This window comes from Gloeophyllum trabeum (genome assembly GCF_000344685.1).
Source record: "Gloeophyllum trabeum ATCC 11539 unplaced genomic scaffold GLOTRscaffold_00020, whole genome shotgun sequence".
Taxonomy (NCBI): domain Eukaryota; kingdom Fungi; phylum Basidiomycota; class Agaricomycetes; order Gloeophyllales; family Gloeophyllaceae; genus Gloeophyllum; species Gloeophyllum trabeum.
Genome location: NW_006920429.1, coordinates 437,633 through 452,541, shown reverse-complemented (window position 1 = coordinate 452,541; position 14,909 = coordinate 437,633). Strand labels below are relative to the sequence as shown.

The window sequence follows — 14,909 nt, the reverse complement described above, 5'->3', positions numbered from 1 at the left end:
AACGGATTTTGCCGCAGGGTTGTCAGTGACTACGTTAATACTACGTTAATACCGTGGGAGTGACCAACTGACTGTTGTGACGGTAATTTGGTCAGTAGTCACAGTATTTATGGTGGCTGAGGGCCTGGGCAGCTGGGTACAACTATTATTTCGTGCCTGTGGTATACTAACCAGGATCTAAGTGGACGTAGTGGGCTCTATAATGTATCTTAACGCCAATGCTAATCTTTTGCATGCAGAGCAGAGCCCATAACCCGCTTTCAACCAGTTTAGCAGGTTCATATTGGTGTAGTTGCGGCAAACGGGAAATGCCAACATCCTTGCCCGTGGCGTGCGAAACATCACGCTAAATTTAATACGGCGGAACATTCCGCATCTTCCCTTGCTATTTTGAGCTCCGTTGCCCTGCTAGCGAAAGGACTGTGACTACAGTGACCACGTGGTCATACCTAGTAGTTTCGGTAATAACTGAAGTCATTTCGGTCACAGTCACGAATAATGACTATGACGCGCCAACACTGTTTTGCCGGGCACATGAGGCGAGTGCACACTGACTTGATCATGAACTCCTCCCTAGTAAAAGGTCTTCCAGCACCTCTCGACTGGCAGGGAGGGCAGCATCTGGGTATCATGTTGAGGATGTGCGACATCGACATCGTACCCTTCACACACGTGATGACGGACTTGGGTAGTTACAGACGCTGGACTCTTTTCTCTTTCCTCAGTCGTTATGCAGACAGCACGGCTGAGGTAAGTTCAGTATATTATAAGTACAGTATGTAGCTGACATTTAGACTAGCTATAGGTCATCTAGGTACTGTACAAATATACTAAGTCGTTATGCAGACAGCACGGCTGAGCTATAGGTCATCTAGGTCATCTAGCTTTAACAGGTTATGAGCCGCTGCATCGCGCTCTGATTCTCATCCGAGTCGCGGAAGCTAATTTGTCCTAGTTCTTTGATCCGCAACTGCTGTATTGCATCCGAAGCGCCCACCAACGCGCGCATCTCATTCTTCGACGTGTTCTCTCTTTGACGCGCCCATCTGCTGCCCTCGCACTTTTCTGTGCTTTTCGCGTCTATAGCTCTCTGGTTTATCCGTCATGCCGCCCAAGTTCAATCCCGAGGTTGAGGACCCGACTTTGCAGGGTACTTCTCAGGTCCCTCAGATCCCGGCGTTTCCTCAGGTCACGGCAACGCCGCTGCCTCCCTCTATCACCGTGCTTCAGATTCCGGCCTCCCTTGTTGCGGCTACGGATCCTCCCATCCTCTCTTTTGAGAAGAATAACTGGCCTGACTGGTCTCACACCATTGACCGGACGCTTACTCTCTACAGCCTTGGCGGCTATCTCGACGGAACGACTGTTCGACCTGACTCTGTAACCGAGCCTGTCGCGGCGCGCAACTGGGACACCAACTCGCGCGCTGTCCGCGCTTTTCTCGAGCTTCGCATAGACAAGGAAGAACGGCGCTGGGTTGAGGATCAGCCGACGGCTGACAAGGTCTGGAAAGCTCTACAAGCACGTCACGAAAAGCAGGGTCCCTTCGCTCAGATTCTGCTCATCGAAGAGTTCTTCAAAACTCGCTACTCTAAGACTGAACGTTATGCCACGACCAGCCTGCGCCTTGCGGACCTCGTTAAGCGCATATATGCTATCGGATTACCCACCGCCGACGTTTTCCTCTCGATTGGGATGCTAAATGCTATGTCCGACGACCTCTCTCACGTTCGTGACACTGTCGCCTCCCATCTTGCTAACGCCACGACGGACCACCCCTACACGGCTTCTGACATCCGTCGCCGTCTTGACTATGAGCAACAGCTAACGGATCGAGACGTTGCCGCTGCCGGGGGCACCGCAGAGGTTCTCGCTACGCAATCGAAGTTCAAAGGCAAGCTGACTAGCAGTGGCAACATATGCTCTCACTGTAATGGCAAGGGTCATAAGGTCGATACTTGCTGGGCTCCCGGCGGACCTATGGAGGGTCGACGCGATGAGGTACTCGCGAACAAACGCCTTAAACGCGTTCAGGGTAAAGATACCACTTCCTCGACGCCCACCGCATCGTCTATGTCATCCCAGACTCGTTCTGCACCCTCGAATGGACCACGTGTAGACAACGCTGGTCGCGCCTATCTCCTTGATGGTATCACTGGGCAAGCTTACTATCTAGCCAGTGCTCCTACTGCTCCGGTCTCTTCTCAGGCACTCGCGGCCATCCATACTCAGGAAGACACTGTGCTCCACCTTGATGCTGTTCGTCCTGTCCCCGACTGGCTACAGTGCTATGTCGATTCTGACGCCGATCGTCTTGAATATGAAGCTTTTCTCTCTGTCGGAGGCCCGGACTCTACCACTGTGGACTGGCACGAGAGGAGGAGGAATGAAATTGCCCTAGCTGCAATGACTATCACACCCGTTAACACTCGTGGTCGCGTACCTGTCGTCGACTTGGAGACTTGCCCTTTCTTCGTTGATTCAGCCGCCACTACTCATATATCCCCGCACCAAAGCGACTTCTTCGATATTCGCCGTATTCCTCCTCACCCAATCGCGGGTGTGAATGGCTCGACGATCAATGCTATCGGTATCGGGAAGATTAAACTACACGTCGCTCGTGGCATCACCATCATCTTGGACGGCGTTCTGTATGTTCCGCATGCTACTGTACGCCTTATTTCGGTCCCCCGTATCACCAAGAGAACCGGCCTACTTGTTACCTTCTCTGACAATCATTGTTGGATGCATAAACGGAATGGCACTGTCGTCGCTGGTGGACCTATCACCTCTTGTGACCTCTATCGTCTCGAGCTCAAGGCTCCATCAACCGAACATATCTTCTTCACTAGTCGCGTTCCCGACATAGCGGTCTGGCATCGCCGCCTCGGGCATACCAACCCACGCTCCATCGTCAAGATGGCATGCAAAGGTCTGGCTGAAGGTATGCCTATTGACATCTCCCACGAACCGGCGAAATGTGAACATTGCATTCTCGGGAAACAGGCTAAAACATCAGTTCCAAAGACTCGAGAGGGAAAGAAGGCGGATAGAGTGCTAGGCATCGTATATGCGGATGTAATGGAAGAGGCTGTAGTCACGGCGACGGGGAACAAATTCGCATTAAATTTAATCGATGACCATTCATCTTTTGTGTGGTGTCTACCTATTCGATCTAAGGACGCGGCGTTTCCGGCACTCCAGGCTTGGGAACGTGCTCGTGAACTCGAGACTGGGCTGAAGGTCGGCGTCTATCGAACCGACAGCGGGGAACTCAAAAGTCATCAGATGGCAACTTGGCTTGCTTCGCGGGGTACTCAACATCAATTTACTGCCCCCCACGTTTCTGCTCACAATGGGCGTGGTGAACGAGTCCACCGTACGCTACGAGACAAAGCCCGTACTATGCGAATTGAAGCGAACTTACCAGACAATCGTTGGGACGAACTACTCTGTACGGCAGCCTACCTCACAGTCCGAACACCATCTCAATCCTTGGTTGGAAAGACTCCTTTCGAAGCGTACTATGGGCGCAAACCGAATCTGTCACATCTTCGCGAAATCGGTTGTCGCGCGTTCGTCCTCATCGAGAATAAATACAACCCAAAAATCAATCCTCGATCTCTCGAATGCGTACTAATCGGCTATAGCCCTAACTCAAAGGCTTATAGGTGCTACCACCGCCCGACGCATCGCATTATCGTTTCATATCATGTTCGGTTCATTGAATCTCATGAAGCCGTTCCTCGCCCGTTTCGACCAGGCGTGATCCTTAATGGCCCTGGCGATACACCTAAAAAACCCTTTTTGCCTGTTGACTCTGACAACGATTTCGCCCTTCCTGACACCACTACATCCTTTACTCCATCTGGTGTTTCAACTGTCTCGGACTTGCTCGACGTACCCTCCATTGGTGACCCTCCTACAGTCGAACTCCGACGTTCAACTCGTGTCCCCATACCAACCGAAAAACGAGCTATGAATGAAGGCCTGGACCGTGTATCAGCTGTTCAACAAGCGGTCACTGACTCTGTCGCCGCCGGAGAGCGAATACGACAAAGCCGTGCTGAACGGCGAGCTAATCCACCTACAACACTAGATGAAGCGCTTGCTCTACTCCATGAATCGTACGCTGCTCTTAAGGACGGTCACATCGATGTCGAGTACCCTGACGATCCCAAGAACTACAAGGAGGCCATGTCTCTGCCTGACGCCTGTCAATGGCACAAGGCTCTACTGGACGAATTCGAGTCTCTTAAGGAAATGGGTGTCTATAAACTTGTACCTCGATCGTCTGTTCCTGAAGGTCGCAAACTCATGCGTGGTCGTCCGGTGTTTCGCCTAAAACGCGACGAACATGGTGCGCCCGCTCGCTATAAGGCTCGTTATGTTTGCAAAGGCTACGAGGCAATCTTCGGGCTCGACTACGACAAGACAACATCCCCCACTATGCGTATGGAGTCTTTTCGAGTGCTGTTACACCTCGCTGCCGCTCTCGACTGGGACGCTCAACAGATCGATATCAAGACAGCCTTCTTGTATGGGTTACTGCCAGCTGACGAGACATGTTACATGGAACAGCCGGAAGGTTTCGAGGAGCCTGGACAGGAAGATTGGGTTTGGGAGCTGCAAAAGGGTCTATATGGCATGAAGCAGGCTGGACGGATCTGGAACCGCACTATGCACGCTAGAATGGTCGAACTGGGATTTACTCGTCTATCGTGCGAACACTGCATCTACTATCGAAAGGACGAATACGGTATTGTTATCGCTGGCGTACATGTCGATGATTTCCTATCGATCGCTAGTCAAGTTGCTGCAAATAACCATTTCAAGGATCAATTACGCGAGAAATGGCAAATTTCTGACCAAGGGGAGGTACGGTTCTGTCTTGGCATTGCTGTTGAACGCGACCGAAGCGCTCGAACTGTGGCCCTCTCACAAATTGCACTCATTGACCGTATCATCACCCAATTCAATATGACTGATGCTTTCCCCGTCGCAACGCCTATGGAATCCGGTCTGCGGCTCTCTCGTAAAGAACACTCGCCCCAGACCGAGGAGGAGCATCTTATTGCAGCGTCGCTACCCTATCGATCCCTCATAGGCTCACTCATGTATCTGGCTGTCGGCTCCCGTCCTGATATCGCCTTCGCTATCCAATATCTCAGTCAATTCCTGGACTGTTATGGCACAGCACACTGGGAAGCCGCAAAGCGGGTTGTACGCTATCTTAAAGGGACTCGAGATCTTAAGCTTCACCTCGGAGGTTCTAAGGTTGACGCGTTACTAGGCTATACCGATTCTGGTTTCGCTATGTGCCCGGACACTCGTCGGTCTGTAGGCGGATACTGTTTCTCACTCGGATCTGGCGTCGTCACCTGGTGCTCGCGAAAACAGAAGACCGTTACCACCTCGTCTTGTGAAGCAGAGTACATTGCAGCTTCCGAGTCTACAAAAGAATTAGTCTGGCTCCGAGCGCTACTGGAAGGGTTGCATCATCGACAGACAAATCCGACTCCTCTGCTATGCGACAACAACGGAGCGATCACCTTATCAGGTGACCCCTCTTTCCACAGCCGTACCAAACATATCGATATTAAGTATCATTATATTCGTGAATGCAACGAGAACGGTTTACTGAACGTCAACTACGTCAATACCAATGACAACCTTGCCGACATATTCACCAAGCCCTTAACTACTGGACCTTTCTGCTACCTTCGCGACCTGCTTGGGCTACGCTGATGAGGTCCGGAACCAGGAGGAGCATCAAACGTTTCCATTCGAGGAGGAGTGATCTGGATGTTGGTCGGGGTAATGTCTTCGTCGAGGAGGAGTGTTGAGGATGTGCGACATCGACATCGTACCCTTCACACACGTGATGACGGACTTGGGTAGTTACAGACGCTGGACTCTTTTCTCTTTCCTCAGTCGTTATGCAGACAGCACGGCTGAGGTAAGTTCAGTATATTATAAGTACAGTATGTAGCTGACATTTAGACTAGCTATAGGTCATCTAGGTACTGTACAAATATACTAAGTCGTTATGCAGACAGCACGGCTGAGCTATAGGTCATCTAGGTCATCTAGCTTTAACATATCATCCATCTTAGCGGCTGACTCCAGTCAATTCTGATATTCATTGACGACTTGCCGACAAGTCGTCAATGAATACCAGAATAATCGGATCGTTGCAGGCTCGCAGTTCTGCGATACGCACACGTAACAGGTTCGTGCTGGGCTCGGTCATGGTATCCAGATCTGCTGTCTAAGTTGACTTCATGGACTGATTTTGATGAGCGTCGTGAGTCGTTTAAGTTACTTGCAGTGTACTTTACTCATACGTCCCAGGTACTTTATTGCTAATCACCCACCTGGCATTCCCAGTTTTCAGATTGAGAACGCGTGATCTGGTCATCACGAGCACACGCCTGACTGAAAGATCCGTCGGCGGATGGGTAAAACTGCGGATGGTCATGACGGGTGCGTTTATGAGGCGACCCTTCGACAGGTATACATTTGGATCTCGAGATACGTCGAATCGGGATCGAATATAACCAACATCCGACAGGGCATCCAGTTCAAGGCAACTGTGTATTAGCAGTTCTGATTCTTTCAGCCGTATCTTACCACCGGAGGCGATTGGGCGACGTTCCACATTAAGAGAATCGCGCGTTCCAAGTAGTTACGTGCTCTTCTGCTGGTAGCTGCTCCCCCCTGGACCAGATCCTCGCATCGGCGGCACTTGTCGCGTGAGTCCCCATGCCCCACTAGACTGCTACGCATGGCCGTAACAAGTGTCCTACACAGCAATTATTGACAAGCTTTCAATGATGTTGGGTAGAATGTTTCGATTATCCTCCCCTCTAGCTCACGTTGGCCGTGATGATTACGGATGCCCTGACGGAGATATGAGGTGTTCGCACGTGCCGGCGATGTGTCCTGCTCAACTTGAACTTTGTTGTTGTGGGTATTCATTCTTTCATCAGGATGCTTCGGAGACTATTGACAGCGTAGAACAATGGCGGAATCGGGTCGAATATACTCATACAGGCGTGGTACAATGTACTTATTTGCTAGATCGTCCCTCTGCTATTCACACACGTGATACCTTGTGTATAGGCCGGGGACGTACGTGTCACGTTGGAGGAGTCCATCACTGATTTCCATTCCGTATGGCCTTCCATCCACACCAGCTGTCATTGGCCGCGGAACTTGAACTGCGTTCTACATTGATACCGCAGCACCAGCCTGCAGGATATTCTCTTCCCCAGCGTCACGGCGTGGCCATGACAAAACTTCGATAGAAACGGTCCAGAGCATCCACAGCTTCACTTTCGCGTACGTACCGCTCACTTTCCGGATAATGCACTATATTGATAAGGTATCACCTATCGATTGATAGGAGAGTGGTGGAGCTAGAGGTCAACTCGCTTCTCTTAATGCTTATCTTTGACCATACCCATTTGTACAAGGCGCACTGCGAGTCTTCAGTGGCTCGCGAGGCCTTTACGCTGGTGAAGGAGCAGTCGCACTTGGTATCAAAGGTGGTCTAGGCTTATGTCGCACATATGCATAGATACAGGACCTCTGATATGGCGCTCTAATACGCCCTCACGCTTCTACGTCGCATTGTTTTGAGCTACCACGCCACGATGCCGCACTTACCAATCCTAGCCACTGACATCCCACGAAGAACCTTATAGATACCGAGCTTTCCCCCCTCAAGATAGGAGACTTGCACTAGGGTCCGGTATGAGCGCCTGGGGTATTGACTTCCATTGACAAGATTCAGATAACCACAGGACCCTTTGGAGACCAATTGTCATCCTCTCGCAGGATGCTGGAGATTCTAGCACGTAACACGAAACTGCTGAGGAGGCCAGGGGTTATTCTCTTCCCGGTCTCGGTCCGATAGGCAAGAGACTCGAGGATTTAAGCAGCGACAAGGGACGGAGGGGCATTACAAGGAGCAACCTAATCATTCTCACCTGCGTCTATCTGTCCTGATATGCCCGGTCTGACTCTCCCCCCGACGCCTCATTGGGTCCCCGCCCCTCCTACCAAGGAAGAGTGTATGTCCACAGTATTCCGTCCAGTTCGTCCGCGTCACTCACCTCATCCCTCCAGTGGAATATGCGGATCTTGCGGTTATTGATCTCTCGAAGGCCGATACCCCAGAGGGTCGCAAGGAGCTAGCAGTACAGGCTCGCGACGCCATTAGCAAGCAGGGGTTCTTCTACGCGATCAACCACGGCTGGACCCAGGCCCAGGTACGATATCCTTTGAGCCGCGCTGAAGAATTTAACTGAACATCCGGTAAGACGGATCGCATTTTCGACATCGCGGATGTGCCTTTTGCTCAGGTCACTCCTGAAGAGAAACAAAGGTTCCTCGGAAATGGAGACGGTGGCGTGTACCAAGGATACAAGCTCCGTCAGTACTGGGTTAGTGTTTCCAATTGGTTGTTATTATGCGCTGTATTGATCGCTGCGGGTGATCAGCATCTTAACGGAGGTGTTCGGGATCAAGTTGAGCATTACGCTGGTACGTTTTGCTAACTCGGTCGCTTAGCTACAGCCGTATTTATCAACTCGTCGACTACAGCCAACTGCGACGTATTCGGCCGAGAGCACCCTGAGCCATTGAGGCCCTTCCTCCCGGAGATCGAGGCATTTGCCAAGCACAACCATTTCAACGTCCTCTTCCCTATCCTCAGGTGAGTAGGCGGTGTAATTCGATTGTGTGGAAGACCTAACCTAACGCCTCTAACATATAGAATATTGGCTGTTGGCCTGGATCTCCCTGAGGAGACGTTCGTGGAGAAGCATAGCTTTCAGGCTTCCGCAGAAACCTCCGGTAATGCATTCTTGCATCGACATGATTGTGTCTGACACATGTCCCTTCAAAGCGCGGTTCATGAAATAGTATGTTTCATATGTACTTCGGAGGGACGTGATGGGTGACACACGATCACAAGCTATCCTCGTACGGACGACGAGGAGTCCAAGACCCAAAACGTTTGGCTGAAGGGCCATACTGGTAAGTCCACGGGTCCGGAAATGGGACCGGAAATGGGACCAATATACCAATCTGCGGCTAGATTTTGGCAGCCTTACGATTCTCTGGAGCCAGCCTATCGCTGCCCTCCAAATCTTGTCGCCTGAAGGGAAATGGCAATGGATTCGGCATGTTCCCAACGCTTTGGTAGGCAATCAATGTCAACCGTTATACTCGCTTGAGCTGAATATTTATAGGTCATCAACGCTGGAGATGCTCTGGAGTTCTTGTCCGGAGGCTTCTACCGAGCCACTATTCACAGGGTCGTCCAACCCCCCCTTGATCAGCGTGGTTACACCCGCCTGGGGGCGTACTACTTCTGCCAGACCGACAGTAACGTCAAGCTGGCGTCCCTTGTCTCCGACCGTTCTATTCTCGACAAGGCTGGCGTCAAGCCGCGCTTCGACGACTCGGACGCGCCGACCATGGAGGCGTGGAGGAAAGGGAGGACCACTGCCTATGGCCGGACGGAGTTAAAACCAAGCGCGGAGAAGGGTGTCGAAGAAGAGGTCATCAATGGTATTATCGTGAAGCACTGGAATTGAACGCGGCTTTCAGGTGTTTGCTGAACATGAATTAGTGGTAACAATACACGTAGGTTGTCGTGTAGACATCATTGTGCTGAGGATGCGACTGTATCAATGGGTTTGGACTCACCTCGCGTTTGCAGACAATTGCCGTAAGCAGCCTTTGTCTTCGACAGACGTTGAGCGTGTACATGTATAACCAGCCAGTCGCATCCACTGACTCCTTCAGCCACACCATTCTAAATTTAGCCGCCTTCGGCTCAAAGTTGTTCATGTCGTCGTTCTGCTTCATCGACGACTCGCCTTCTACACCTCCCTATGGCCCCGAGCTTTCCGACATATAATTCGTGGAAGAATAATGACCGTGATAAGCCTCATTAGAGAACTGGGCATGCGCTCGGTGTCGCGAACATGTCTTCTCTGGTATAGCAGACTCGGCGGTGCCAAGTGGTACAACTGCAATGTTTACTATCTAGTCTGGTAGTTTCGGCTACTTACACTAGTACTTGCTTGTACCATGCGAATAACTCGACAAGTGCCCTCGCGGTTGGCGAACCAGCTGGCGAACCTCAGAATCTGACCACGTGTCGCACGGTATCTAATCACGGACATCTGTGGCGGTTCTATACCAGTGGCGGCGGACATGCTTGAATCCGCCTTCCACATACCATAGCCACGTCCAGCCATGGCGGCTCCCTTGCCCCATTCACCGCCAAATAAGGACGCACATGTCCTCGTCGTGGGTGCTGGTACCTTCGGTCTTTCGTCGGCCTTCCATTTAGCCAGTCGAGGTTATAGCAATGTAACATGCATCGACCGCTGGGAGGTACCGAGCAAGTCATCGGCTGGATGGGATATTTCCAAGGTAAAGTACCTGCTAGACCTGCGGAAGTTGATATGATCGCTCATATTGTGCGTTTCCGCAAAGATCGCCCGGACAGAATACGCCAGTCCGATATACACGCGCATCGCCCACGAGTCGCTCGATGCATGGCGAGAGTCAGAACCCTTTGCTTCGGCTAAGCTTTTCCATCAGACAGGATGGCTTCATATGAAGCCGGCCGATATGCCCCAGTCGCTCCTGGAGCGTTTCGAGCTCGGGCTAGAGAACACCAAGCGATACGGTGACGGTAGCCAGATCGAGTACTTGCCAGACGAAGAGGCCATCAAGTCGAAATGCCCGCTTATCAGCGGCGATCTGAAGGGATGGACGGGAATATTCAACGGCAAGTCTCAGGCATAGAACTCCTAACCGATGCTAACTCGATCTAGGTAATGCCGGCTGGGTTGAAGCAAAGCGCTCCATGGAAGTCCTCGGCGAACATTGCGCCCGCTTGGGCGTTAAATTCATCTCGGGATCTTCAGGGATCATGAAGAGTCTGATTCGTAGTCCGCAGACGAATGAGGTGATTGGCGTACTTGCTGAGGACGGGACGCAGCATTTTGCCGATATCGTCATTTTGTCCACGGGCGCGTGGAGTGAAAGTCTGCTTGACTTCGAAGGGCAGCTATTCAGTGGGGCGTACGATTTAGCACACATACAGCTGTCGAAAGAGGAGACAGAAAAGTATACCTCGCTGCCGGTGGTAAGTATCATATTATGTTCCTTACTCTTCTGATCATCGCCGGAGTAGTTACATGCACCAAACAAGGGGTATTGTTTCCCGCCTACCCCGGACGGCATATTCAAAATCGCTAGCCTGGGGTACACCCAGACTAACTACACTACCATCGACGATCGTGTCGTCTCCATTCCTCGAGACCGGTCCCTCAATCCCACAGACACCTTGTCCGAGGAAGGAATCGCTCAGTGCCGTAAGATCGCACAGGCATGCTTACCCGAATTGGGAGATCGTCCGCTGGTGTATGCAGCCATGTGCTGGGATACGGAGTCCTTCGACTTCAACTGGATCTTGGGACCGCAGTAAGATGTTCAATCACTGCACTATACATAAATCTTACTCAGGCACCCTACGTAGTCCTTCATCTCCGTCTTCGTTATTTATAGCCACCGCGGGCTCGGGCCATTCATTCAAGAATCTCCCAGGTAACTGTAGTTCCTCCTTCCCTCGATCAAACGTCTGGGGTCTGACGTTCCTGCAGTTATCGGGAAGTATGTCTGCGACTGCCTTGAGGGTAAGCTTCCTGAGCAGCTTCGTGAAGCGTGGAGATGGCGGCCAGACAAAGCTTCCGGCGCACCTCGCCTGACGAGAGTAGACATCAAAGACCTGCACGGGTGGAGACATGACGGTAAACCAGAAAAAATGGGGTGAAGAGGTAGAGAGGAGATGGTCGCATTGCTACGTCATTCACTTTCTCCCGATGTCTTCTAGCGCCTCAGTGTATTCCTGACTTATTGCCTCGTCTGCCGTTGCGTCTCATAATTCCTCTTCAAGCGCACGCGGCTTTGTCGCTTATTTCCTCTGACTAGATATTTAGCGACATTGCTCTGCAGTAATGAAGGACCCTCAAAGACACTCGAAATCACAGTACGGCTTGCCTGACAAGCATACGCCCAGGCCTGTGCCTCGCGATTCCACCTACTTAGACTAGCTGGGAATCCTGCTTTATCTGTGTCGTACCCTTCTCTCCATCATACAACGCCCGTGACAAGGGTACTGGCAGAAGCACCCCGAACCAGAAACAATATATTCATGCCATGACTTCTGCCTTGAAGAAGCCCATCTCTGGAAGCCACTTCAGGCCCCTCCCCCGGCTCGCTCATGTTTTCGCTTGGTGCAACTGAATCGCGATGCCAGCCGCGTGCTTCTTGGTTCAGGCACTCATATCTTGCCGAGGGGTGCCGACGAGTGTGCTATGCATAGTCATACGTTGGCTGTAAGGGTAAAAGACGGGATGTGATGTATCACCCTGCTGACTTGCTGACGGAGGGCGCAAAATAACGTCTGAATTGACCTGATATTGATCCTCGCAGCCCTTCATACGGCGACTATGGTGCCTCTCAAAGCGTGTGAAGGTCCCGCTGTGTTCCCGTTCTCAAGCGACTTTTCTAGGAAGATCGTCACTACCCACAAACGTAGATGGAGGTAGCTTATTCAAAAGTATGTCATTACTTGTTATAAAATACCTTGACCGGCTGAGCTCATGTTAGCTTCGACCCCTGAATCGCACCTTCGCACCACCTTTCATTGTCTATCACTCAGGATGCCCACTCGCACGGACGCATATGTACCGCCCTATCCTACGCCTCCCCAAGCGACAGAAAATTGTGCGCTTTCCCTTTGAGCTCCGCTCCACACAGGATTGCCGTTCGCTGACGGGGGGGTATTTCGATGGCAGTGAATTATGTTGACCTTCCAGTGCTTGATCTCGCTAAAGCAAAGACGCCAGAAGGCTGGGCACAGCTTGTGGTCACAGCCAAAGATGCAATGACGACTCGTGGCTTCTTGACAGTCATCAATCATGGTTATAGTACGGAGCAGGTAAACACTGCTGTCCTAGAATATCTGTGCGATATCTGAGTGCTGTACCTTAGACCAAGCGCATGTTTGATATCGCGAACGTTCCTTTCGATGAAGTCAGCCAGGAAGAAAAGGAACGATATGTTGGTAATATCAAATTAAATGGAGCGTATCAAGGGTACAAACTACCGCAATACTGGACCATCGCTGGCGGCGTACAAGATCGCATAGAGATGTACAATAGTGAGCGGGTATACGCAGGGAATGGATAAATTGGGAAGGCTAACCAATTCTGCTTTAGTCAATCACGATGTCAATAAACGCACGCATCCTCAGATCCTGCGTCAATATCTGCACGACATCGATGCTTTTGCAAAGCATTGTCATTATAATGTCATTCATCCTGTTCTTAGGTGGGAGACGTCCTGTGCCAGAGTTGCCTTTACTGAACGGCGCATGGCGGCAGGCTACTTGCTGTGGGGCTGGAGCTCCCTGAGGAGACATTGGTAGCTACGCATAACTTCGATGCTCCTGGAGAGGGCTGCGGTAAGTAGGGGAGAGCGTCAGTGGCGTTGGTCAGGGACCCGTATACTGAACCGACTCAATCAGTGCGATTCCAGAAATAGTGCGCTTCACTGTTTACGATTATTTCCCTATGTCCGCTCACACGCAGGACTCGGGTAGCTTCCCGCGCTCCCAAGCGGAAGAAGCTAAGACGGAGAACGTCTGGTTGAAGGGCCATACGGGTGAGGAATGTTCCCTTCTCTGCACACCAGCATATGTGATTGGATACTTATTCACGTGTACATTCCAGATATCGGAAGTATCACGGTCCTATGGAGCCAACCTGTATGCGGTCTCCAGATCCGATCTCCAGAAGGCGAATGGCAATGGGCCAGATACATTGAGAACGGCCTCGTACGTCCTTGCACTCCCCGTAGTCAGCGGCTGGTCGTACTGATCACCGCGGTGGTTAACTGCAGATAATCAATGTCGGGGATATGCTGGAGTTCCTTTCAGGAGGCTTCTACAAAGCCACCATCCACCGAGTCGTGCAGCCTCCCCCTTCACAGCAGGGTCATGCTCGTCTTGGCCTGTTCTTCTTCGGCATGCCTGACGACAACGTAGTCCTGAAGCCACTCAATGAAAGCCCCGTGCTTCAACGGGTAGGGATCCGCAAGCGATTCGAAGAAGACCAAGCTCCCACAACTGAAGCGTGGAGGAAGGTGAGAACGAGTAATTACGGAGTAAGCGAGGTAAAGAAGGAAGGTGCAGTGGATGTCCAGATTCTTAACGGCATAGTGGTCGCACATTACAACTGAGCGTCGGAAGCGCACGTTCGCATTTTATGTCTTAGACATGCCGGCTTACCTCTAGATCTTGCTGTCCGTAGTGTGATTTCTCCTCATTCTACCACCCGTATTCACTCGCTGTGAATGAAACGAAGAGGGCCGGAATCACTACGAGTCGCCCCTGCAGCGTCAGCCTGGCTCAGCCACTGACTTGACAACTTCGACAAATTTCATTCATGCTATCTCTTATGCCGAGTCTTGCCTTATCTGCTTTTCTTCTTCGCGGCAGTACATTATCCGAAGTTCGGAGTCCCAAGCTTGAGGCGCTATTTGAGCCTCTCGGACGGGGTTTCGAAGACGGTGAGCACTGAAGGAGGATCTCTGGATTCTTCAGGAGTACGGTCCGGCTCACCCGTGGGTGCGCTGGTTCCTACTGAATTCCGACGCCTATTTTTGCCGCTGGCTTGGGGAACTTTTGGACTCCCGAGGAGGTACAGAGAGTACTACTAGTGCTATGCATAACTAGTGTATGTTGACTGGAGTGATAACGGACGGCCTGACATACCGTCCTGCTGACTTGGAGCCCTTCTGACCCTTTCAACTAT

At 51.4% G+C, this 14,909-nt stretch overlaps 3 protein-coding genes across 3 annotated transcripts; all 3 read left to right on the top strand.

The window, feature by feature from the left end:
- Positions 1 to 7,199: 7,199 nt before the first annotated feature.
- On the top strand, positions 7,200 to 9,608 carry GLOTRDRAFT_82308 (Clavaminate synthase-like protein; the record flags this gene model as incomplete). The annotated part of the gene is made up of 13 exons (XM_007872894.1): positions 7,200 to 7,344; positions 7,409 to 7,427; positions 7,479 to 7,520; positions 7,583 to 8,078; positions 8,134 to 8,276; positions 8,328 to 8,450; positions 8,508 to 8,550; positions 8,611 to 8,722; positions 8,783 to 8,862; positions 8,915 to 8,930; positions 8,984 to 9,045; positions 9,107 to 9,210; positions 9,261 to 9,608. Exons 4-13 carry the CDS (start codon positions 8,015 to 8,017, stop codon positions 9,606 to 9,608), a joined length of 1,095 nt encoding a protein of 364 aa, XP_007871085.1. The 5' UTR covers positions 7,200 to 7,344; positions 7,409 to 7,427; positions 7,479 to 7,520; positions 7,583 to 8,014.
- A 667-nt stretch (positions 9,609 to 10,275) lies between these two features.
- GLOTRDRAFT_133922 (uncharacterized protein) lies at positions 10,276 to 10,833 on the top strand (the record flags this gene model as incomplete). Its single annotated transcript, XM_007872893.1, has 2 exons — positions 10,276 to 10,455; positions 10,519 to 10,833. The coding sequence occupies 2 exons, from the start codon at positions 10,276 to 10,278 to the stop codon at positions 10,831 to 10,833; spliced, it is 495 nt and encodes a 164-aa protein (XP_007871084.1).
- Positions 10,732 to 14,334, top strand: GLOTRDRAFT_141492 (Clavaminate synthase-like protein; the record flags this gene model as incomplete). The annotated part of the gene is made up of 13 exons (XM_007872892.1): positions 10,732 to 10,816; positions 10,863 to 11,176; positions 11,225 to 11,514; positions 11,570 to 11,637; positions 11,694 to 11,840; positions 12,912 to 13,033; positions 13,087 to 13,255; positions 13,314 to 13,425; positions 13,479 to 13,558; positions 13,622 to 13,637; positions 13,697 to 13,758; positions 13,827 to 13,930; positions 13,996 to 14,334. Exons 2-13 carry the CDS (start codon positions 10,895 to 10,897, stop codon positions 14,332 to 14,334), a joined length of 1,791 nt encoding a protein of 596 aa, XP_007871083.1. The 5' UTR covers positions 10,732 to 10,816; positions 10,863 to 10,894.
- Between the last annotated feature and the right edge of the window lie 575 nt (positions 14,335 to 14,909).